The sequence below is a fragment of the Equus quagga genome, chromosome 17, assembly GCF_021613505.1.
Source record: "Equus quagga isolate Etosha38 chromosome 17, UCLA_HA_Equagga_1.0, whole genome shotgun sequence".
NCBI lineage: Eukaryota > Metazoa > Chordata > Mammalia > Perissodactyla > Equidae > Equus > Equus quagga.
In genome coordinates, this window is record NC_060283.1 from 36,535,844 (window position 1) to 36,559,395 (window position 23,552).

At 42.8% G+C, this 23,552-nt stretch overlaps 1 protein-coding gene across 4 annotated transcripts in view; it reads left to right on the forward strand.

Annotated features, from left to right (window-relative positions):
• The window catches only part of IQCA1 (IQ motif containing with AAA domain 1), a 157,975-nt gene that overhangs the window by 63,427 nt on the left and 70,996 nt on the right, over positions 1-23,552 (forward strand). For all 4 annotated transcript variants that reach the window (XM_046644268.1, XM_046644267.1, XM_046644269.1 and 1 more), the window contains exons 7-8: positions 2,158-2,242; positions 12,522-12,653. In XM_046644268.1, coding sequence (XP_046500224.1) covers positions 2,158-2,242; positions 12,522-12,653 — 217 coding nt within the window. The remainder of the gene's footprint in view (positions 1-2,157; positions 2,243-12,521; positions 12,654-23,552) is intronic.

Here is a 23,552-nt window from a genome sequence, read left to right on the forward strand (position 1 = left end):
GTTTTTTCCACTGTTGCTCATTGCTTTTTTTGGCAAGGAAGATTGGCCCTGAGCTAGCATCTGTTGCCAATCTTCCTCTTTTTTTCCCCACCCCAAAGCCCAAGTACATAGTTGTATATCCCAGTTGTAGGTCATTCCAGTTCTTCTATGTGGGATGCTGCCACAGCATGGCTTGATGAGTGGTGTTTGGGTCCATGCCCAGGATCCAAACTGACAAGCCCTGGGCCGCTGGAGTGGAGCACGCAAACTTAATCATTCGGCCACGGGGCTGGCCCCTAGAACGTCATTTTTAATTGAGAAAATGACTAAAACTCTCATTATTCAGACTTGGGTTTGAGGGAGACATTTTCTCAAAAATGAACCAAACGAGCATGAAGGAAAACAAGTAGGAGTATTTGTTGCTGATAAAACCTAAGCTTTCTAGGGAAAACTAAAATTTGAGAAACCTCGTAGTCACCTCTTTGAGTTTGAGCACTTCCCATTACTTAGACTTTCGGATTATGAGATTGGTGGAGTTGTTAGCGGATGTGGTTTTTGATATGATGACATGTGTCAACATTGGGAAGATTCACATAACTCAGTACACCATTATTTTCCAAATGACCAAGACCTGATGTTTCAAAATCATGCACGGGCGAAACATCTATGGAACACGCGAGACAGACCAGTGGATTTTAATGTGGCAGAAAAGGAAAATTCACTGATATGGTTTCAGATTCACCGTCACTGCCAGCCTTTAGGAAGCTACTGCTTGGCGTGTTGTGGTGTAGGGTCAAAGCAGAATCTTCACAGTTATCTAAAAGGTTACTAAATATTCCTCCGTTTTCCAATTACACATCTGCCTGAGGCCAGATTTTTTTCCCTATACATCAACCAAGACAACATGTTGCACCAGATTGAGTACAGAAGCAGAAATGAGCCTCCAGCTAACTTCCAGACCTGAAAGAGCCTTCAAAGATGCAGACCAGGAACACACTTCTCTCTAATTTTTTTTTAAATGTTACTTATGTGAAAATGTAAGGGCTTTATTGTTATTTTTAAATGAGTTAAAAATGCATCTTTTAGAAATTGCTCAGTTTTAATATCTAATACCGTATCAATAGCTATAACTCACTTAAACAAAAGCTCTTTGGGATGCTCAAAAATGATCAAGAGGGCAAAGGGCTCCGAAGGCCCAAGGTTTGAGAACCACGAGTTGCCAAGTCATCTTAAGCACGGTCATCTCCTCTAACCATTAGATTCTATCCTTTGGTGGATTAATGGTACTAATTTGGTAGTCTTTGCTTTCTATATTTGGAACAAATGGAACAAATATAACACTTGTGTCAAAGTCAGTTTTTTTTAATTGAGGTCACATTGGTTTATAATATTATGTAAATTTCAAGTGTCCATCATTATGTTTCAGCGTCGTTCTAGACTGCATCATGCTCACCACCGAAAGCCTAGTTTCCATCCGTTACGGTACATACTTGCCCCTTTACCCCTCTCAGCCTGCCCCCACCCTTTTCCCCTCTGGTAACCACCAATCTGCTCTCTGTATCTATGTGTCTGTTTTCAAAGTCAATTTCTTTTACAAATGTTAAGTACATATCCCTTCTGAAATTCCCAAACATTCGATTTCAAGTTTGCTTTTCAAAATATAGAAGTTGTATGCTTACAGAAAAAAAATCATTTGGAACTCCTAAAATATGGGACCTTAGACTTACTAAAACCTAAAGCGTGTGTGTGTATTTCATGCACTATTACTAAATTTGTAATTCGAACAGCTCCATCCTTCTGTTTAGTTTCAAAATCCTGTGTTTATCCTAAACTTTAAACAGGAAGAAATGATTTGTGCTTCTGCCTTCATTCTTAACTCAAGCACAGAGTATCTCAAAAATTTAAGAAAAAAAAAAAGAGGAAGAAGAGTACGGTCTGTTTTAAAGAGAGGTGTGTCTGTGTCAGAGTAACAGTTACCTTGAGGAAGGAAACTTGCTCCTAATGTTGTCAGATCCTTCTGCTCCTTAGAGGAATCGTGTTCGGCCTGAGATTGGCAGAGAACCCTCACCCTAATAACCATCACTCATATAAGTGAACAGAAGGGAGCCAGCCAATGGGGAATAGAGCACAGAGGCCTGCATTCGTTGCTGTTTAATTTGCATTCTTTTTCCTCCTCAGGAACTTGACTGGCACGTTTCCCAACTACCCTAAAGAAGAAGAAGGAGGTTCGGCTGTTATTTTTTCTAACAAGACCACAGAACAGGTACAAATATGCTTGAGAAATAAAATGCAAATACATCAGAATCACATTTCCGTAAACTTTAAAGTTAATGGGTTCGCCGTGTTATTAGGTCTTGGTTATTTTCTTACAAATGTTTACATGAGCGTACATTTGATGTTGTGTGTGCTTTCAAATTTGTTTCAACATGAGTTCGTCCTTTCTCCTGTCTTATCTTTGATAGAGATGTGACAGTACGTGATGCTCATCTTCTTAGTAAATTCTGAGCTGCTTGATTTCAGGAGCCCTTTAGGTTCTGCTCCCTCCTTGCATCACAGTCTCACCTCCTGTCCCCCTTGTTCCCCAACTTCACCCCATTAACTCCAGCAGTCCACTCACTTGTCGTCTGCTGTACCTCATTGCCTCTGTGCATGTCCCCTCACTCCAGGTGCCCTCCCGCCCTTCCTCCTCTGTTTAATTGCAGCCCACCTTTCAAGACTCAGCTCTTTGCTATATTAGTATTCTTCCAGAGAAACACCATTTGATCATCTCTGTAGAAACACCAGTGGCATTTGATGAAACTGACGTCTAAAGCTGTCTTTAGAAATGTCTTAATAAGCTAGAAATAGAAGAATTCTTCTTAACCTCAGAGGATTTATCATAGAAACCAAGAGGAGATTTGCATTATACTCAACAGTGAAGCACGAGAGACATTGCCATTAAACGTCAAACTCAAGAAAAGGATATTGTTATCAGAACTATTAATATTTCCCTGCAAGTTCTAACAAATACAATAAGAAAAGAAAAAGAAAAGGAGTTGTAAATATTTAAAAAGTGCTGATTTTATCATTGTTTTCAGATTATGTGATTATCTTCCTAGAAAACACAGTAAACTTAACAAGAAATTATATTGACATATTACACAGAATTGTACAGAATTATATTGACAAAACTTTACTGAAAGAAAATGAAAGAAGACTTGAACAAATAGACAGATGGATTGTTTCCCTGGATAGAAAGATTCAATAAAGTACAAATACACATTATTTTTCCATTATTCTATGCAGTCAATACAATTCCAATAAAATCAAAACAATTTTTATTGACAAAATTATTCTCAAGTTTATATGGAAGAATGAAAATATCCAAAAAGTTTTTGAAAAAGAACCATAATCACGGCAAACTTGTCATACTTGGTACAAATCAAATTATGAAGGTAAAGTCATTAAAACATCATGGTATTGGGAAAAGAATAGACAGATAACAGCAATAACAAGAATAACGTGTCATGTGCATGCATGCAGCATTTTTTAGGCAAACATTCTGTGTCAGGTCCTATGCAAAGCACTTTATGTAAATTAACTCAGTCAATCTTCCCAACCTATGAAGATCAAGCTATTTGGCCAAATTCACATTTAATAAGTGGTGGAGCTGAGATTCAAACTCAGGTAGTCTGTCTTCAGAATAGTGTGCTCAGAAACTGATTCAGGTACGAATTGGAATTCAATAATATAATGATGACATTTCAAATAATTGAGGAAGGATGAAATAGTCAGTAAATAATATTGGGACAACTGGATCATCATTTGACAAAATTAAGTAGATTCTTATCTCACTTATTATACAAAATAAATTTCAGATGCATTAAGTATCAACACGTAAAATATCAAACCACAAATTACCAGAAGAAATTGTTTGAATATTTAATAATAATGTGGAATAATTTTATAAGCAGATCACCATAGGCAGAAACCATAAAGAAAATAGGCTGATATGTTTGACCACATAAAACTCAAAAGGCAAAAAATATCATAAATGAAATTAAAGTCATATGATAAACTGATGAAAGTATTGGCAACATATGTGATAGTATCTTTCATATATAAAGAGTTCTTAAAAAATAATAAGAAAAATCTGAACACCCAGTAGAAAAGAAGGCAAAAAATACTATTTTTAAAAATTTATAAACTCACTAGTGAAGAAATTTAAATATAAAATAATGTTGTAATATCTCTTTTCACCTATAGGATTGGTAAAAATTTTACATCATGCTAAGAATTAGAGTTGGTAAACGTGGAAAAATGTCACTCTCATACATTGCTGCTGGAGACATAAATTAGCATGACATTTTTTGAGAGACATGGACCAAGTAAATATCAAAATGTTTAATGTGCATACCCTTTGACCCATAAATTCAATTTAAGGAATTTATACTAAAGAAATAAGACAAGTTGCCATAGATCAGGGATAACAAACTTTTTCCATAAAGGGCCAAATACTAAATATTTGTGGCTGTGAAACATACGCTCTGCCACAACTACTTAGCTCTGCCGTTATAATGTGAAAGCAGACACAGAGGATATGTAAATGAAAGGTCATGGCTGTGTTCCAATAAAACTTTATTTACAAACATGGACCACAGGCCAGATTTGGCCCATGCGATGTGATTTCCAGTCCCCTGCCACAGATGATTGAAACAGCTCTTCCTGTCTGTGCTGTTCATAGCTTTGAGAAAGAAGAAAACGGAATAATGTTCATTAGTAGGAAATTAGTTAAGCGACATGAAGTACTACATAGTGGTAAAAACCATGCTGTAGATCAGGGGTTCTCAACGTCAGCACTACTGACCCCAGAGTCAGCCTCCTTGTTGCCCTCTGCTCCCCTGTGTGAGGGCCTGAGGGTCACCAGGAAGTGCTGTACCCCACGTCCCTATCAAAGCCTCCTTCCACCGGAGGACTCCTGTTCTTCTCCTTTGCACTCCATCACCTCCTGCTCTGCACCCTATTGTTTGGCAGTTCATCCAGCCCTGCCTTGAGTGACAGTTCTTTCGACTTGGTGTTATTTCCCTTTTTCACGTGTTTAGGTCGTGCCCCTCCAGCTGAACCATCAGGCACAAGTTGTGTCTTGAAAGCCCATGGCAAGCAGCCAAGCACATTTCATGTTAGTTGAGAAAGGTAATAATTCTAGGATTAAAAATGTGGGTGGAATGTCTAAATTGTCCATGAGGAACATTGAAAAGTAGAGTTAATGTGTAGTCAAAGTAAAAACAGAGAAAACTGAGGATGTCTGGTTAATACATTGAAATAAAACCAAGGGGGCCACAAAGCAGCATGACCTTAAAAGGCAGATGCTGCAAGAGGCAGGAGAGCGCCGTGGTGGAGAATGGCAGTTCCAGCACACACTAGGTCTGCAGACTCAGGTGACCTGCTTCCTCTCCATGGGTCAGTTTTCTCCTCTGCAAATGGGGATGCTGGTAATACCTACCTCCCCAAGCTGATGTAATAATCCGATGAAGTGATACATGCACTGCACTTGGAACAGAGCTTGGCACTTTGAAATCTTTCAGAAGTCTGAGCAGTTGTTACTAATCGTAAGAGGAGGAAGAGGGGGAAGCAGATGAAGAGCTGGACCAAGCATAATCATTATAACATGTATGTAAATAGTCAAATCTATATTTGTAAAAAAAAAAAAAAAGCAATACAAATACTTTTTATGACGTGGGCATGATCACATTGTTACCAAACCCCAAAAAAAGATTGAGTACAAATGGAACCACGGATCAGTCTTCCTCCTGAGCATTAATGCAAAAATGCAGACTGAAATATTGGACGCTAAAAACAACGGCACACTCAATGGGCAAAACATCGCAATCAAGTGGTGTTTATTCCAGAATGCAAGGATAGTTCGAGTGGAGGATGGCTCTGAATACACTGCATCATATAAAGAGACCCAAAAGGGAAAACCATGAGCTCATCACCATGGATGCTTAAAGGGCATTTTACAAATTCAACATCCATTTTTCGTTTTTTTGTGTGGGGAAGATTGGCCCTGAGCTAACATCTGTTGCCAATCTTCCTATTTTTCCTTGAGGAAGATTGTCACTGAGCTAACATCTGTGCCAACCTTCCTCTATTTTGTATGTCAGATGCCACCACAGTGTGGCTTGATGAGCAGTGTATAGGTCCATGCCCTAGATCCAAACCTGTGAACCTCGGGCTGCCAAAGCAGAGTGCACGAACTTAATCACCATGCCGCTGGGCCGGCCCCAACATCCATTTTTGATACTAAAAAATAAAACAAAAAAAATGGAATACATGGATACTTCTTTAGCATGACAAAATATTTCCTAGTTTGAAAGCTAATATCATGCTTAATGAAATTCACTAGAAACATTTCCACTAATGTCATGAAAAATACAAGGATGGGGCCGGCTCCGTGGCCAAGTGGTTAAGTTCGCACACTCCGCTGCGGCAGCCCAGGGTTTGGATCCTGGGCGCAGACATGGCACCGTTCATCAGGCTATGTTGAGGCGGCGTCCCGCATCCCACAACTAGAAGGACCTGCAGCTAAGATATACAACTATGTATGGGGGGGGAGGGGGTGCGGTTGGGAACATAAAGCAGGAAAAAAAAAAACGAAGATTGGCAACAGTTGTTAGCTCAGGTGCCAATCTTTAAAAAAAGAAAAATACAAGGATGGCCATTATCACCATTGTCCCATAGGGTCTACTGAACACTGTTAGACAAGGGAAAGAACATAGAGATACAGAAATTGGAATGGAAGAGGCAAAACGATCACTTTTTGCAGATGTGTTCTATACTTAGAAAAGTAAAGAAGAATAAACTGAAAACTGCTTTAAACAATAGGGGAAGTAAGATGGGGGAATAACAAAATTAGTATGCAGAAAGCAGTAGCTTTTGTATGTACAAACAGCCGCTACATAGAAACTGTAATAAAAGAGTCCACTTATAAGAGCAACAACACAAAGATCAAATATCCAGGAGTAAGCTTAATAAATGTGTTTGCTATGTAAAGAAAAGTTTAAAACATTCTGAGGGATGCAGATGGAGACATGGAAAAGTATACCATGTTCTTAGATAGGAATACTCGACATCGTAAACACTTCGACTCTCCCAAACGTCATCTATAAATGTAATATGATCCCAATAAAAATACCAATAACATTATGTGGGGAGCGTCGGGGGTGGGGCTTAGGGGGGACGGGGCACATGGAGGGCGACACACCTGATTCTAAACTTCAGGTAGAAAGTGAATAACCAGGAATAATCAGTAAAATTCTGAAAACGAAAGTTAATGAGGAAGAACCAGACCTGCCAGGTATTAGAACATGTTTTTAAGAGCCCATTGGTACAGACAAGTGACCACAAAGACACATCAATGGAAAAAGAACAGAAAATCAAGAAATATACCCAAATACATATGGAAATTTAGTATTTAACAAAGGTGCCATCTCAACTTTCTTATGTAAGAAAACAAAAGATCATCTAATAAATGGTATTAGACTAATCAGGCTGTCATCTGAAAAAGAAGAAAATTAAATCTCTATCTCTTTATACTTTCCCCCAGAATGATTCCAAATGGATCAAAGATTTAAATGTCAAACAAAACAAAAACACAAAAGAACAAGAAGAAGCCAAGGAAGAGATATGTCATAACCCCAGAGTGGAAACGATCTTACTACTTCTGTCACACAGCCCAGGAGTCATAGGAGAAAAAAATGATAAATTAAATAACACACAAAAACATTTTTTAACCTGCGTGGCAAAACCGACTCCATGTAAAGTCAAATGACAGAGGACACACTGGGAGAATTATTTGTAATGAGTATCACAGACAGGAGATCATTTTTCTAATATACAAAGAGCTCCTGCAGCTCTATAAAAAAAGATCAATAACCCAATATTTTAAAAAGCCAAAGGATATGAACAGACAGTTCTCAGAAAAGAAAATCTAAATGGATTTGAAACATAATAAAAGATGTTCAACATATGAAAAGATGATCAACCTCACACATATAAGAGAAATGCAAATTAAAACTACACTGACAGACAGAATTGATAAATTGAACCTCATCAAAATGCAAAACTTTTGCACTTCAAAAGACACCATTAAGAAAATGCAAAGACAAGAACAGACTGGGAGATGATATTTGACATGTACCTGATAAAGGATTTGTATCCAGAATATACAAAAAAACTCTTACATCTCAATAAGACAATCCAATCAAAAAATAGGCATAAGACTTGAATAGACATTTCACAAAGGAAGATAGATGAATAGCTAATAAGCACATGAAAGATGCTCATCATTAGTCAGTAGGGAGATGAAAATTAAAACTATGAGATAACATTTTAGACCCACTAGGATGGCTATAATCCAAACGACAGATGATAGCAAATGTTGAGGATGTGGAGAAAAGGGAACCCTCACCCACTGCTGATGAGAAAGTAAAATGGTGCAGCCACTTTGGAAAAACAGTTTGTCAGTTTCTTAAAAATTCAACATAAATTTCCCAGATGACCCAGCAGTTCCACTCTTAGAGGACTCTATCCAAGAGAATTGAAAACATATGTCCACCCCCAAAATTTGTGCATGACTATTCATAGGAGCATTACCCATAGTAGCCAAAAATTTGAAATAGTCTAAATATCCACCAACAGGTGAGTGGGTAGGCGAAATGTGGTATATCCATGCAATGGAATATTATTCAGCAATAAAGAAAGGAACCGTTGATCCACGTTACAACACAGGTGAACCTCAAAAACATTATGTTGAGCAAAAGAAGCCAGACACAAGAGACTGCCTATTATATCATTGCGTTTATGTGAAATGTCCAGGAAAAGTAAATCTACTAAGGCAGAAAGTAGATTAGTGTTTTCCTGGGAAGGAGGGGAGGAGAGGGCAAAGGAATTAACAATTGATAGACATGAGGGGATCTTATGGGGGGATGGAAATGTTCTAAAACTGATTTATGGTAATAATTGCATAACTTGGTAAATTTACTATGAAATGATTGAATTGTACACTTGGAATGGGTGAACGTATGAAATGTAGAATATGCCTCAATAAAATTATATATATTAGGGGCCGGCCCAGTGGTGCAGTGGTTAAGTTTGCACACTCTGCTTCGGCGGCCCAGGGTTGCCGGTTCAGATCCCAGGTGCAGACCTATGCACCATTTATCAAGCCATGCTGTGGTGACATCCCACATAAAAAGTAGAGGAAGATGGGCACAGATGTTAGCTCAGGGCCAATCTTCCTTGGCAAAAAGCAGAGGATTGGCGGCGGATATTAGCTCAGGGCTAATCTTCCTCAAATAAAAGAAAAAAATTATATATATTAAAAAAAAAAAAAAAAAACAAGAAAACAGGTGGCAGCCCAGATTTGGCCTTCAGACTCCATAGTTTACCCAAAACACCATGGCTGACTTAGTAGGCGTTAAAATGCACTTCTAACTTTGGGAGGTTTTGCTGTAGTGGAAGAGCATAAGCAAAAGAAATTCAGTATTGGCATCTATAACAAAACAAAACAACTACAGTGACATACCATTTTTCCCCCGTTCAGCTGACAAACAACCCACGTGTCAGAGCACATGGGGAAACAAGCGCTCACCTCCATTGCTGGCAGAAGTGTCATCGGCACAACCCAGTGGAGGCAGTTTGACAAGGTTGCAAATGTACAAACCCTTGGTCCAGCATTTCTACTTTTGCAGCACTATCCTGTAGATATGCTCACACACTTGCAAAACGATATTTGCGTGCACCTATTCACAGCGGCATTGTTGGTAACGGCAGAAGATTGGACGTAGCCTGAATCTCCATGGATAGGAGAATGGTCCAATAAGTTATGGTATGCCTATAAAAATACGAACAAGGATGCTCTTTATGAACCGCGAAGGAAAGATGGCCGAGGTATATTATTAGGAGAAAAATTCAGAACAAGAACATTGTGCACAATATGCTAACATCTGTACCAATTGACAAATTTAGGCTTATAAGATGTATTTGTGTGTATCCATGTGGACATATGCACGCACCTTGGAAGATTTTGCTGTAGTTGAAGAGCAAAATAAATTCATCATTGGTTAAAAAATAGACGACTACAATCACATAACTATTTTTCACCAATGTGATTGCAAAAATAACACAACAATGTCAGCGTGCTTTATGTATATGCTTGTGTGCGTGCACGCATATGTTTGCATATATCCATATCAAATGTTTCTGGCAGCATATCCAGGCTGTTTGGGTTGGCGTTAGCAAGTGGATCTTTTTGGCTGGCTCACAGCACTGGGAGGAAACATTTTACTACATGCTCTTTTGTCATTTTTGAGTAGTGGACCATGTCAGTGTATTATTTATTCAAAATATTGAATTAATAAACCAAGGATAGAGAGGAAATAACATAAGTGATATGGCTTTAAAAGATACACTGCATTGGTTGTTCCACAAATAAGGATTTCATTCTTTTCTTAGCTGCTCACATTTATTTTTCAAAAAAAAAAAAAAAAGACTTCACATTTCTGAACGTTTCCAGACTTCCAAGCACCAAAAAATATCCATGTTCCATAAGAGCTCCAGAACATAAAACTCCTGGGCAGCCGTGATTTGGTTCTATGAGTCGAGGTGATCCTGCTCCGTAAGGAAAACACTGCTATTTTGGCAACAAAGGACTGTTAATCCTGTTGCAAGACAGCCTTTTTATTGCCAAATAATGTGCACAAGGCATGCATCAACTCTCATCCTCCCCAACACACCCTCTTTCAGCCTCACGCCGCCAAAGTCTTCACTGGAGCCTAGAGGATGGGTGGCCCTCTGGATGGTGTGACATTAGACACATAGCTATAGCATTTTTTTTCAAGTCCAGATGGTGCCAGGATATATGGCTTTGTCCATGATAAAGCTATTTTTTACACCTTTAAAGGTGTGAACTAAGCTCCCAAGAACATAGGTATAAACATCAAAAATATAACATTAGAGGTGCCGGCCCAGTGGCCTAGTGGTTAAGTTCACACACTCCACTTCAGCAGCCCGGGGTTTGCAGGTTCAGATTCTGGGTTTTGGACCTACACACTGCTCATCAGGCCACACTGTGGCAGCATCCCACATACAAAATAGAGAAAGATTGGCACAGGTGTTAGCTCAGGGACAGTATTCTTCAAGCAAAAAGAGGAAGATTGGCAACAGATGTTAGCTCAGGGCCAGTCTTCCTCACCAAAAAAAAAAAAAATATATATATATATATATATATAAAATAAAATTGCATACCTTGCTCTCCAGAGGTAACCACTGCACTGAATTTGGTGTCTGTGATTCAATGACAGTTCTTTACACTTTGACTCCATATGTATGCGTCCTGAAATTGTAGAGTATTATTTTTTTATTTAACTGTACGCATTTCCTACCATAGGTTGAATTTACATATCTTCTTCCACATCTGGCCTCTTTTGTTCTACGTTCTGAAATTATCCTGGTTCACAGCTGCTTGAGTCCCAGCTCAGCCGCTTACTAGCTGCGAGTCCTTCACCAGGCTCCTGAACTCCTCGTGCTGCAGTTTCCTCATCCATCAAATGGGTCAAGGACAGCTCCGACCCGGGGGGCTGTGCTTAGCAGCAAATGCGTCAGTCTTTCTGAAGCTCTTAGAACCGTGCTTGGCATGTCACCAGTGCTGCAGGTGGAAGCGTTGACTTCACTTCAGAGCTGAGCAAACCGGGTCTCAGAGAGTCATGCCACTTGTCTCAGTCACGTGGCCAGTGACAAGCAGAGCCGGAGGGTCAAACAGGACACGTGTCCTATCAGTGTCCCTTCGTATCTCCTAGAATTCGTAGCTCTCTATCACAGCGAGTGAGATCCCAGTAAACCTCTGTTGTATTGAACTGAATTAGATGGTTTTTTTACACACCTTTCCTAATTCTTCAGTGATACTCATTTTATGTGAGCCAGGTACTTTTTAACAAATATTTTAACTTTCAGGAGCATAGATGGATTTTTTTTCACTGTAGGAAATATAAATTAAATCACAGCTGGAAGAAACCAATGCTGAGAAGGGATGGACAATCTTTTATGCAAATGCAAAGTTATTACAAGGGCAGCTGTCGTGACTGGAGTCCAGGCAGGAAACAGCAGGTGTCCTTGGCTCAGATTTGGGGAAGAGGTGTGGGCAGGCCTGGTGCTTCCGGCTGCCGCTGAGATGTTGAGGAAACCTTGACCTCCCCTGGTGTTCCTGGAACGCCTGAGAGCCAGAGCAGCTCTGAATTTGCAGGAACTGGGTTCAGAAATGCCCAGGATCTCTCTCCATCTGCGGTCCAAGATCCGACTCCTGCCTCCCACTGAGGAATCCAAGCAAAGGCCAATGGCAGGCGGGGAGCCCCCGTGATGTTCCTAGGATGGGTCAGCCTCCGGGGCCCAGAGCAGGGCCCAGAAGGGAGACTGAGCAGCACAAATCCTTCCTTCCACACAGGAAAACTAGTCTTCCTCTTAATAGGGCTCTATTCAAATGCTATGATTATTTTGTTTTTTACCAGGTTATTGATGATATTATTGCAAGCCAAGAAGAAGATGAAAAAACCAAAAAGAAGAAAAAGACGAAAAAGGAAAAGAAACCCAAGAACGCCAAAAAAGATAAGGAAAAGAAAGAAACAAAGGAAAAAAATAAGGTAAGGAATCTGGAATTTTTGAAATTTGGTTTTTTTTTTTTTTTGCTTTTTTGCCTTGAATCAGTGGGATAATCACCAATCTGTTTCAATTACAGTCATTCATTTCCTAGGAGACCGTGCTTGCTATCACTTCTTTTTCCATTTTTTTCCCTTTGATCAGCAGTGGGCTGCCATCCCTTTCATGACTTAGAAATACCTGTTAGGGTAAGGGGTGGGTTCAACAACCCAGATACTTCCCACGTTTGTTGCCATGTATGATAGCTTTGAAGTTTCATTCCTCAAAGTAAATGATCCCGCTCATATTTCCTCAAGGGGAGAGAGAAGGGAAAACGCTTGGCAAACCCTGTGGCCGCTGCAAAGCCAAAATGATTGTATCTACTGTAACCAAAGTGAGTTCATTCAAATTTAGCACTTCCCATGGACACCTTGGGTATATGCTAATGGAGGTTCTTCTTTCTTGCTGTCCAAAGGAAAGAATAGCTCAAACAGTGTCACTTTGGGCCAGGCCTCCCCTGGTGCAGTGGGGCTGGAGGTGGCAGTGAGGTGGTCATGGCAGTGGGGTGGGCGTAGCAGGTGAGATGGGTGTAGCAGGTGAGATGGGCGTGGCAGGTAAGGTGGGCATAATGGTAGGGGTGGGCATGTTGGGGGGGGGGGGGGGGGGGTGAGGTGGGCATAGTGTGGGGGTGAGCTGTGTGTGGGATGAGCGTATTGGTGAGGTGGGGTGGTATGGGTGGGCGTGGTGTGAGGTGGGTGTGGTGCAAGGTGGGTGTGGTATGGGAGTGGGTGTGGGGTGGGGTGGGCATGGCAGGTGAAGTGGGCTGGGTGGTGAGGTGGGTGTGGCAGCAAGGTGGGCGTGGCAGGTGCTGTTTTCTGGGCGGTGATTGGAGGGATGTTCACGTCCAACATGAGAAGAGGTGCGCTCCCAGAGAGGTTGTTCTCCCAGTATCAACTCTTTCTAAGGACACTGGTGCTCGGGCTGCAAGCTCGTGTCATCCTAACACGTGAATATGTTTAGAGTAGCGTTTTTGCACAGACTGCTTCACAGAGGACCAAAACCCTGGTCTGAATCAACTCAGGAGAATTATCATTAAAGGTATGGTCCCTCCGTGACTCTGTCCAGGGCCAGAGAGACTCTGCTCCGGCTCAGATGGCTGTTGCCATGCTCCTCATGTCCCAAGAGATGGGTTCCATCCACCACTCAGACGTGTGAATTTCTCTGTGGGAAAAGCAACTTGGTGGTGTCTGGTAGACTGAGTTTGGGAACCAGGCACCGTGTCACGCTGAGCGAGCAACGGGACAGGCTGTGTAATCCTGGAGGATGAACAATGGACCACAGAGTTGGAAGTTGTTAGCAAGGGACAAAGGGTGAGGATAAATCTAAAATGGCAATTCCCAAAGTCCACATAAAGGCAAGGAGTGAGCGATGGGGATAAAAGCCAACTTTCTGTTTAAAATTCCTTGGCCGGATTGCGGCCGACCAGCTGCAGGTGATGGTCCCTTCTGCAATGCTCATCTTCTGCAGTGTGATAAGCAGAAATGTTTCCCCTACCCCGTTTGTCTTTGTCCTGCTCTTCCATTGTGTCCACTGTTGTTCACTGCATGAAGAAAAGAAGAGACACCCCTTGCTGCTCATTTTGGCACAACCCGCTCCACTGTAGTAGATGCTGAGATGGGCCCCTCGGAGGCCACCTTCAGGACCAAGGCGCTCAATCCCCGGTGACCCAGAGTGGCATGCTAGTCGCTCACAGTTAAGTTGCTCCCCAGGAGTTGCTCCAGGTCTAAGGGAGCTGCTCCGTATGAGGTTACCCCCTGCCCTCCTGGGGCAGCTCATCCGAAGATAGTCGTGTTAGGGTTCTCCTAGCTCCTGGAATCCCTGTGGGATCAGCTGATCGCTCTCTTGCAATTGCATCACAATTCAGCTTCTCCCTCTGCCTGGTGCTGCGCCTCTCCCTCCCTCCCTTATGGGTGGTGTTCCCAATACACTAAATCTGAGCATTTCCGGGGAACCCAGCCCATGAGACAACCTATTGCCCTACTGATCTGCCTGCACCCCAGAAGTTCTAACTTGTTTCAGAAAAAAAAAAAAAAGACAGCTCACTCGATAGAGTTAATTTTTAAAATCCTTCTCTCACTTGGCAAGCTAATTTTGAAGCAGTGCCTGAGAATAAGGGCAATTGGAAGCATTTCAATTTTATTCTAAGCATCTTTTCCCGTAAATATGCATGAGGGAGTTTGACACTTGCAAATTAAAAACTCACTGTTAGTGAAGCTTGTGCCGTAAAAATCTGAAATTATTAGCTACACAGTCTGGTCCTTGTTGAGTGAAGGCATTTTATTAACTAGCTATTAAAGAGTCATTCAGTGATGAACAGTTTTGGACAAAAAGCGAAGTTTGAGTACATCAGCATTTATGAAGTAGTTGCAAATGAAGGGGAAAATCCTCCCGAATTACTTAGAAATGAATTTATTCATGAAAAGTACAGGTCTCCAAAGTGACAATGTGTTTGTTAAAAGAAGAAATGGTGATCTCTAATAAGAATTGATATGTTTAAATTACGTTGGTCTGCTTCTTCAAGATCAGGTATCTTTTCCACTGACTTTTAGAAGCTTTATTCCAGAATCAGTCCTAAAGCATCTAAAAGGAATCCTGGGACCAGCTATTTAAATCCTTGTGTGACAATTGGTATTTTGACCTGTAGAAAAAAGACACCTATTATTCATTCTGGTTCAAGGGTCAGACAGGGGAGAGAGGGAAGTAGTTTTGTGTGACTTGCGTAGATTCTGACATACCTCTGACCCTGTCTCACGGTGGCAGAGCTGTGTGCTTGTTCTCTGGGTATTTTTATAACACTTGGTCATCTGTCAACTGCTGGCCCCATATATAGAGTCAGAAAACTTGGAAAAGACCTCATATTTAAAAAAAAAAAAAAGGATATGATTATCTGAATATTTCCACTAGCCTATATAAATAGAAAAGAGGTTCTTTTCAAAATATCACACAAATATCTGGATGGGGCTGTTGAGAGCGGCCTGGAGGGTCAGTGGATGAGAAGGCTGGGCAGGGACCAGGGATTCCAGGCCCGATTCCAGGCAATCTCCCAGCCAAAGAACCCGAGGGCAACTTCAGCACCCGGATGACACGAGGCCGTCGGGCAGTGTGTGCATTGTGTAGGGCCTGCAAAGGATGGAGCAGGCAGTGAGTGGACGCTGTGGGGGCTGGGCAGAGCCCTCTCCAGAGAGAAAAGGGAGAGTCGTCTCTCGGGGGAGTGACTTGAGCAGATCTGAGTTCAGCGAGCTGTGGCCTAAGATCTGTGTTGGATGGCTGTGTCGTGGGATGGACTGTGCATGAGGAAGTGACCAAGGCAGAGAGGCTAGTTAGGTCAGGAGGGAGCGAAGGTAAGACCAGAAGCAGAGTCCCTGAAAAGCAAGGTCCCACCTAAGGACAAGTGTGGGTTGGGGGTCTGAGCCCCTCTGAAGTTTGTATCCAACCTCGTGGGAGGATGTATTTAAAGTCAAATATCACTCACAAGGTTGAGAGAGAAGCAGACAAGTTCTGTTTACCTCGTTGATTTTTCCTAAGAAGGTGAAAGAGGGGAAGGGCACGTCCAGCTGGTGGTAGAAAGAGCTGGACTCATTGTCAATGGTCCAGTAACCTGCCTGCCCTCCCGCCCCGCCTCACAAAGACCCACCCACCCTTTTATGACTGCTTCCTCTTCCACCTCAGCCCCTTCCTGGGGCCACCTCCACCTGCATAAACGTGTTACAGAGTGACCTGCCCCCAACACTTCTCTCCCTGATCCCAAAGCAGCCAGAGAGAGCTCCCCTTAGGCACTCCATTAATTGAGATTCTGAAGATTAATGAATGTCCCTGTGGTGTCTTGAGATATTCAAACCTAGAAATGACTAGAAGGAATTTTTAGGGCGTGAACTTGTAGTTTCAGCATCTCTGCTTGGATTTCCAGTTTATGGTGGGACTAGTGACATGAGAAAAGAGAGGGCTGTCATAGTGGTCCTCTGTCATTGTACGAAAGAGCCTTTTAAAATAGAACAACTGTGACTAGTAATCTTATATTCATTCCATCATTTCATCAAGAAACTTTGCAAACAGTTTAACTTTTAAACTATGAAAGTTTTCGATTCCTTATCTGCATCAATCTGGAGAGCCTCTATACGGAGATGCTGCAGGACTAAAGAAAACAGATCAATCTAGGAATTTTCATCTGCACTTTGGGGCTAGTGGAAGGGAAAATATCAAAGCCCCATAAACACCTGCAAAGATGAGCTTCCAAAAATTAACGTTTCATCCATGGGCAAGAAAATGAACTTCTGTCTAAACTTTCACACCTTATACAAAAGCAAACTCAAAATGGATCAGAGACAAACGTAAAACTATAAAAGCTTTCGAGAAAACACAGGGAAAAAATCTTCAGAATTTAGGGCTAGGCAAAGAGCTCTTAGACCTGACACCCAAAGCACAATTCATGAAAGGAAAGATTGCTAAATTGGACTTCATGAAAATGAAAACCTTTTTCTCTGTGAAGAGGACGAAAAGACAAGCTATAGCCTGGAAGAGAATATTCGCAAACTGTCTATCTGATCAAGGACTTGCGTCTAGACTATATAAAGGGCTCAGATTTCAACGGTAAAAAATATTAATCTTTCTTTTGCATCTTTGGCTCTAAATCCATCTCTAAAAGTATTGAGGATTGCAGATAGGGAGCTCCCCTGTTAAAAATACTTTAATAGAGGAGAATGCTAGTGCCAGAAGGACATTTTCTGCAATTTCTGCAAATGTGCTTTCAATATCAACCTAATTTCATTTGCCTCTCAGTCAGCTGTGGGGACCTCACGTTGGCTTAAGAAACAAAAATGCAGAAAAGGAGCACTATGCAATCCATCCTTACAACTCTTTCTTCTTTGTTATTTTTCAAGCCATATGTGAAACCATTTGGAACTATTTTAAATGGTTTAGACCTCTCCATAACCCATGATCATGCGAATGCTGAAGAGTCTTCTCTAAATTTACTCCAGCCGTAGAGTGACTTGAGTCAGTGCTAAATTCCTCTGGGAAGATCCTTGGACCCACGTATAGCACGAGTAGCTTTCAAAGTTATTGTCTGTCTGTAGTGCCTCTCAGGCCTTCTCTGACTGCAGCCTCCTCTCCAACACCTTGGCCCAAGGAGCGGCTCCATGTTGAGCCATTGAGCCGACCACGGTGTTATATGACTTCAGGCTGTCTCAAACCAAATTTTGTGCTGCTTCACAAAGATGGAAAAGTGGGTGTTGTGTATTCCCAGAGGCTGTTGTGAAAATAAGGGTGTCATTATGGAAATGTACATATTGGGCATATTCTGTGTCCGTTGAAGTGTGGTGAGAGAGAAGGATGTGCAGAAGTGAGAGGCTCTGGGCTAGAGGAGACAGGGGCTCTCATCCCAAGGAACAGGGGCTCTCTAGATAGACTCCTTGAAATTGTGCGTGAACTTTGATATGAAAGTGCGTTCCTCTGGGAAGAAGGTGTGTGAGTTTTCTTTGTGTTTTCAAAGGATCCTTCTCCCTAAAAAGCTCGAAAGCCACTGCATCCAGAAAGGACGTGTTCAGTTGTCTAGAAGAAAGCCAAGGGAAGCCCTGCAGACTCAGAGAGTGAGCATCTGTAAGTGTTGGAGATGATGGATGGAGAGCTTCCCGGAGGATATGGCACGTCGGTCAGGAGACCCTAGGAGTCTGCTCTGCCCATGTCTCCCTATCTCAGGGGAACAGCCTCCTGGCCAATGCCCAGCGCCTCCTCTCCCACCATTCTGCAAATCCATTCCCCCACAGCATCCAGATGACCCGATTAAATTGTGATTCTGATCAGCACCTGTAGCAGCACCTGGAACTCAAGAGCTGTGCAGTCATTATCCCTGAAGGAATGGGGAAATGCTCAGATGAAGACCCTAGGGTGAGAGTCGTGGATATAAAAAGATAGAACAGATGGAAACGCTGTCAAGAAGGATGACTGGCCTGGTGGACTGGGTGTTTGAGGAGGAGAAGGAGACCAGAGTTCAGGGGGATTCCAAGTGTCTTGAGTGGAGCAATGGGAAGAAAGAGGGACAGGAGGACAGGAGCTGGCTTCAGAACTATGCCATTTCAATGACGGCAGGACATCAGGGAGAAGTTCAAACAGTTAGTTGGAAGATCAAGACTAGTGGTGTCGATGCAGAGCCCTGTGCAGGAAACCCTATTGAAGGCGGGAGAGTGGATGAGTTGTAGGAAAACCAGTGTGGGTGCAAGTTGGAGAATCTGGATTACATCCACATATTAGGGCAGGAGAAGAGATGAAACCAGTGAGGGGGATGGGAACAGCCTGGGAGACAGGGAGAAATTCAGCACAAGAAGTTCCAACTGGGTGAATTTCTGGAAGAATGAAAGGAAGGTTCTCCTTCTGTCCCTAGTCCATCCACCGTGAGAAGAGAGAACCAAGAATATGATGGAGGCAAAGTCAGGAGATTCTTTCAAGAGAGGGGGCCACTAGTGTCAAATGCTGCAACAAAGAGAGAGAGTTTGAGAAAAAGGTATGGCGACAAGCACATCTCTGGGACTCTGACAGCTGTTTCAAGTAAAGTGTGACGAGCATCAGGAGGTCCAGAAGGCAGACTGAAAGCAGGTGACGGGCTTGGGCTGAGAAATGAGGGCAGCTAGCATAGATACTCTTTCAAGAAGTCGCAAAATGATTCATAAAGTCAGGCGAGAACTTTAAGATGAGGAAGAGCTGTAAATGTGCAGTGACAAAGGGAAGAGTGCCACTGGCATGGGAGAGCCAGAGGGAGGTCAGGGCTCGAGGGAGGTCCTGGGGAGGCAGGCAGGAAGGAGATCATGCTGAAGAGAGGGAGACGAGGTTTCTCTGCAGCAAAGAGCAGTAGAGAAGCAGAGGGGTTTTAAGAAGTGAGAAAAGTATGGGGAGGAGGAAAGCCATTTTATCCAAATGGCCTCATTTTCTCAGTATAATAGGAAGCACGTTTAGAACCGGAGTGACACTGCGCAGCTGGGAACAGGCCAAGCTCTCAGCGAGTGGATGGATGAGAAGACCGATGTGCTGGTGGAGAAGCCAGCTACATGGCGACCATTTCAGGATTCGGTAGTTACCACTGTCCTGATCCACCTGTTGGCTGTAGCCAGGACCAGAACCAGACTGATTCAGGGTGACTGTGTTCCCTAGACCCTGATTTCCCAATGTGTGAATTTCTGCAGACACAATAGAGACTTCCTTCCATGCAGAGTAAGAAATAAGGACAGAGGGATCCCTGGATTCCTTTGCTGGTCTAAGACTTCAATTGCCTGGCCTCTTGCCTAAACTCTCATCCAATTACCATATCAAGCAAGATATAACATTTATCACTCAACCACGTTCAATGCAGAGGGGGAAAAATTAGGTTATTGGCTAGCAAAAAGAGAAAAATAAATGGAAGTCGCCTGGAATGCATGACCCAAAGTTAACCATCCTTAACATGTGGGTGTGTATCCTTCCAGAAATTTCTTTATGCATATATGTATACAAATTGTTTCTTATGGTGCATTAGTTCCAGTAACCGTTAACTGTCATATGCTGTAATGGGATGCTGGAGTCAAGGTGAAGGTCAGGGACTAGGAGGAGGAGCATGGACGAGAGCCCTCTGGAGCCTAGGAGAAGGCCAAGCATCCAGCTCAAGCTAAGTCTTCTTAAAGGGCAAAGAGATCAGCGGGTGGACAGAGATAAGAAGGGCTTTCCCAGCAAAGAGGGCTCCAGTTGGGAGAGCAGGGCCTGTGGGGTTGCAGGGGTGGGTGTGGAGCCTGGATTGTGGTGGGTGGGCTCGGGAAGGAGGCCAGCCGGTGGTTTGGATGGCCCATTTGAGCACGTGGTGTGCTCCGTCCACTATAATAATAGCCAGGAAGCTCTGACAGAGACTAAACATGGACACCATCAGAGAAAACTGGGGCAGATGTCTTTAGGACATAGCTGTACACTTTTAGACTTCTCACCGTAGGATCTCTCAGATCTGTTGCCCGTCTTTTGTGTCAGAAGGAATAGCATTCTGAAACTTGAAAAGGCTTGAGTGACTTTGATCCTCTCGTCTCCATGGAATGTGTGAGCAGAGAAATAGAACGACGCTCGAAATGCAAGCTCGAAAATAGTTAGGAGATGCTTCATTTTTTTTCCAAGTTTTACGAGCTATCGTGTTATTTTGGTGCATTTTTATTTTTAAATACAGTTTTTAGCGATGAGACTTCTGGGCTGCTTTTTCACTTCTGGCTCTAGAAGCAGATTGTAATTTCACTCTCAGTTCAGTGTGAAATAATCGGCTTCCTCCGAATACCAGTTGAGCCCACCCCATGCCCAGGACACAGAGCCTAAGGGAACATGTTAGGTCAAATGAAAACCACTGAGTGATCCATCTGACTTTGGAACTTGTATATCGACAGGCATTTGCCAAAATGCATTCTCTCATTTTAAAAGTGTAACAGATGCTGCCCTATTTGAATTTTGCCACATACACACCAATGTGAAGTGCCAACCATCCCTCGACAGCCTACTTCAGATGCATGTGTTTGCTGATAGAAACTTTGCAACAGAACCTCCATTCATTTGAATCTCTGTTTAAGCCAGCAGGAAATTATCTTAATAGTTAACGTTTGGGGTGAGGAGTGGGCAGACACACTGTTTCTCCCTCTATATTCTCCTTATTTCTCTAAGATAAGTACCTAGGATAAAATATTTGACGGTGAGAGATCTTTTGGAACCGTTCCTCTGCATTTTCAACTCTGCATTCCTCAGTATATCTCATTGACTGTGATTAAGGAAGCGTAGAAACGTTCTGCATGAAGCATTTATCTGTGTTATATAAGAACAATTTCGCACAGTAGATGGAAACTTAATAAAAATGGTCAGTTTCAGTACACCGGCTTCATAAATTTAAAAAGCCAATCATGAGCCCTCTACTAGTTTATTGGTACTGAACAAATGCTTCGTCCTTAGCGATTTATGATGCATTGGGCCATAAGGGAAAGTGGGGAGTTGATCTGAAAGCAACTGGCTGCTCTAAAAGAATCTCCGTGGGGGGCCAGCCCTGTGGCCGAGTGGTTGAGTTCATGTACTCTGCTTTGGCAGCCTGGAGTTTGCCAGTTCGGATCCTGAGCACGCACCTACATACCGCTCATCAAGCCATGCTGTGGCAGCATCCCACATAGAAGAACTAGAAGGACCTACAACTAGTATATACAGCTATGTACTGGGGCTTTGAGGAGAAAAAAAAAAAGAGGAAGATTGGCAATAAATGTTAGCTCAAGGCCAATCATCCTCACCAAAAACTATACCTTAAATAAATAAATAAATAAAAGAATCTATGTGGTTGAACCTGAACTTCATAGCGGGACCAAGAGGCCAGGAAGCCAGGTCTCACTGCTGCTGATTGGGATGTTTGAACCGTCAAAGAGGAAGGGAGGCCCAGGAGGCTGGAGCCCTGGAGCTGGCCCAATGTGCAAAAAGATGAGAAATCCAGATGCTGCAGGCCACAGATCACAGCATGAGGTGCCGCCAAGCTGAGAAAGACAGATAGCACAGGGACTTGACTCTCTGCATGAGGGTGGGAGGTGAGAGCACCCGTCTCTCATGTCTTCGTTACTGGGTCAGTTAACAGGCAAGGGGGGCAACAGAGATATAAAATCAAGGAGACGTGAATAGCCACTGTCCTCCAAGAGCGAAAAGTCAATTAGGGCACAAAAAGTAAGAAATTGACATTTATTAGAAATCAACGTACAAAACCATTTGTACAACTTTAAGGAGAAATTTAAGTACATGGGACATTCATGAAAAAGACAGGAGGACTTGTCAGCTCTCCAAAGCGTGATGTGATAGAAATGTCAAAACGGCAGCATGCCTGAGGGCCACCTTCACATCCGGTGTAGGCCATGAAGGACGTTGGCTGTGGCTCCACCTGTAAGCAGTAAACCAGCACCATTCCTTAACCGGAGCTTGGGTGACTACATGATGTCCATAGGAGATAGCCAATGGTTGAACTATCTGGAAATATCTTCCTGAGCAATGGATGAAGGAGCCAAGAGGGTTTCACCTTGAGCTGACCTTGGGCATGAAGAGAGTTTGGCTTCTCGGAGGCCCCAGGAGAACGGACTGGGCCTTGGCTGACAGAAGGAAGGCCTCAGTTAATCTGTGGTCCTCGCTCTGGCTGCTGATTAGAATGCCCAGGGTGGTTTTGAGAAAAAAGAAACCCCAATATAGATGTCCCACTTGAAGAGATTCTCACTTAATTGGTCTGGGGTAGGGCTGGGGTCTTGGGAATGTTTTTTAAGCTCTCCACAGGGTTAAGTAAAATGAAAGTGTTTGCTAATAATGGAGACAGCTGAAGAAGTGAGTGTGAGAGCACAGGCCATGGCTGGACATGCCCCCTTCACCTCGGTGGGCAGGCCAGAGTGTGAGAGCTGAGCTGCATGGGGAGGAGGGGGATCTGGGAAGGCGACCCCCAGTTTCCCTGGAGGAAAACATGGATCTGACAGTCACGGGGAAGCCCAGGACCTGGGAAGAGGTGACACCCCAGTAAGAGGCGACACCGGCAGACATCGGTAAGAAGAACTGAGATGTGGCGTAACGGGGGTTTCCAGGGCATAGTCAGTGAGAATCCAGGAATCCTAGCGTAGGAGAATCGGGGATCCTGCAGGCAGGCCCCAAAGGCAGAGCCTGAAGGATGCATCCTGTAGCCCCAGCTCCTAAAAAGTCCCACACACAGTAGGTGCTGGGGAAATGCTTGCGAGTAAACAAGATAAGGTCATAAAGCTGGCAAACAAGCAAACAAAACAAGACAAAATGAAATTTAGCCACACCAAATAAAGAACTATAAATTAAGAATAAATACTGTGTTATACCTATTCAGC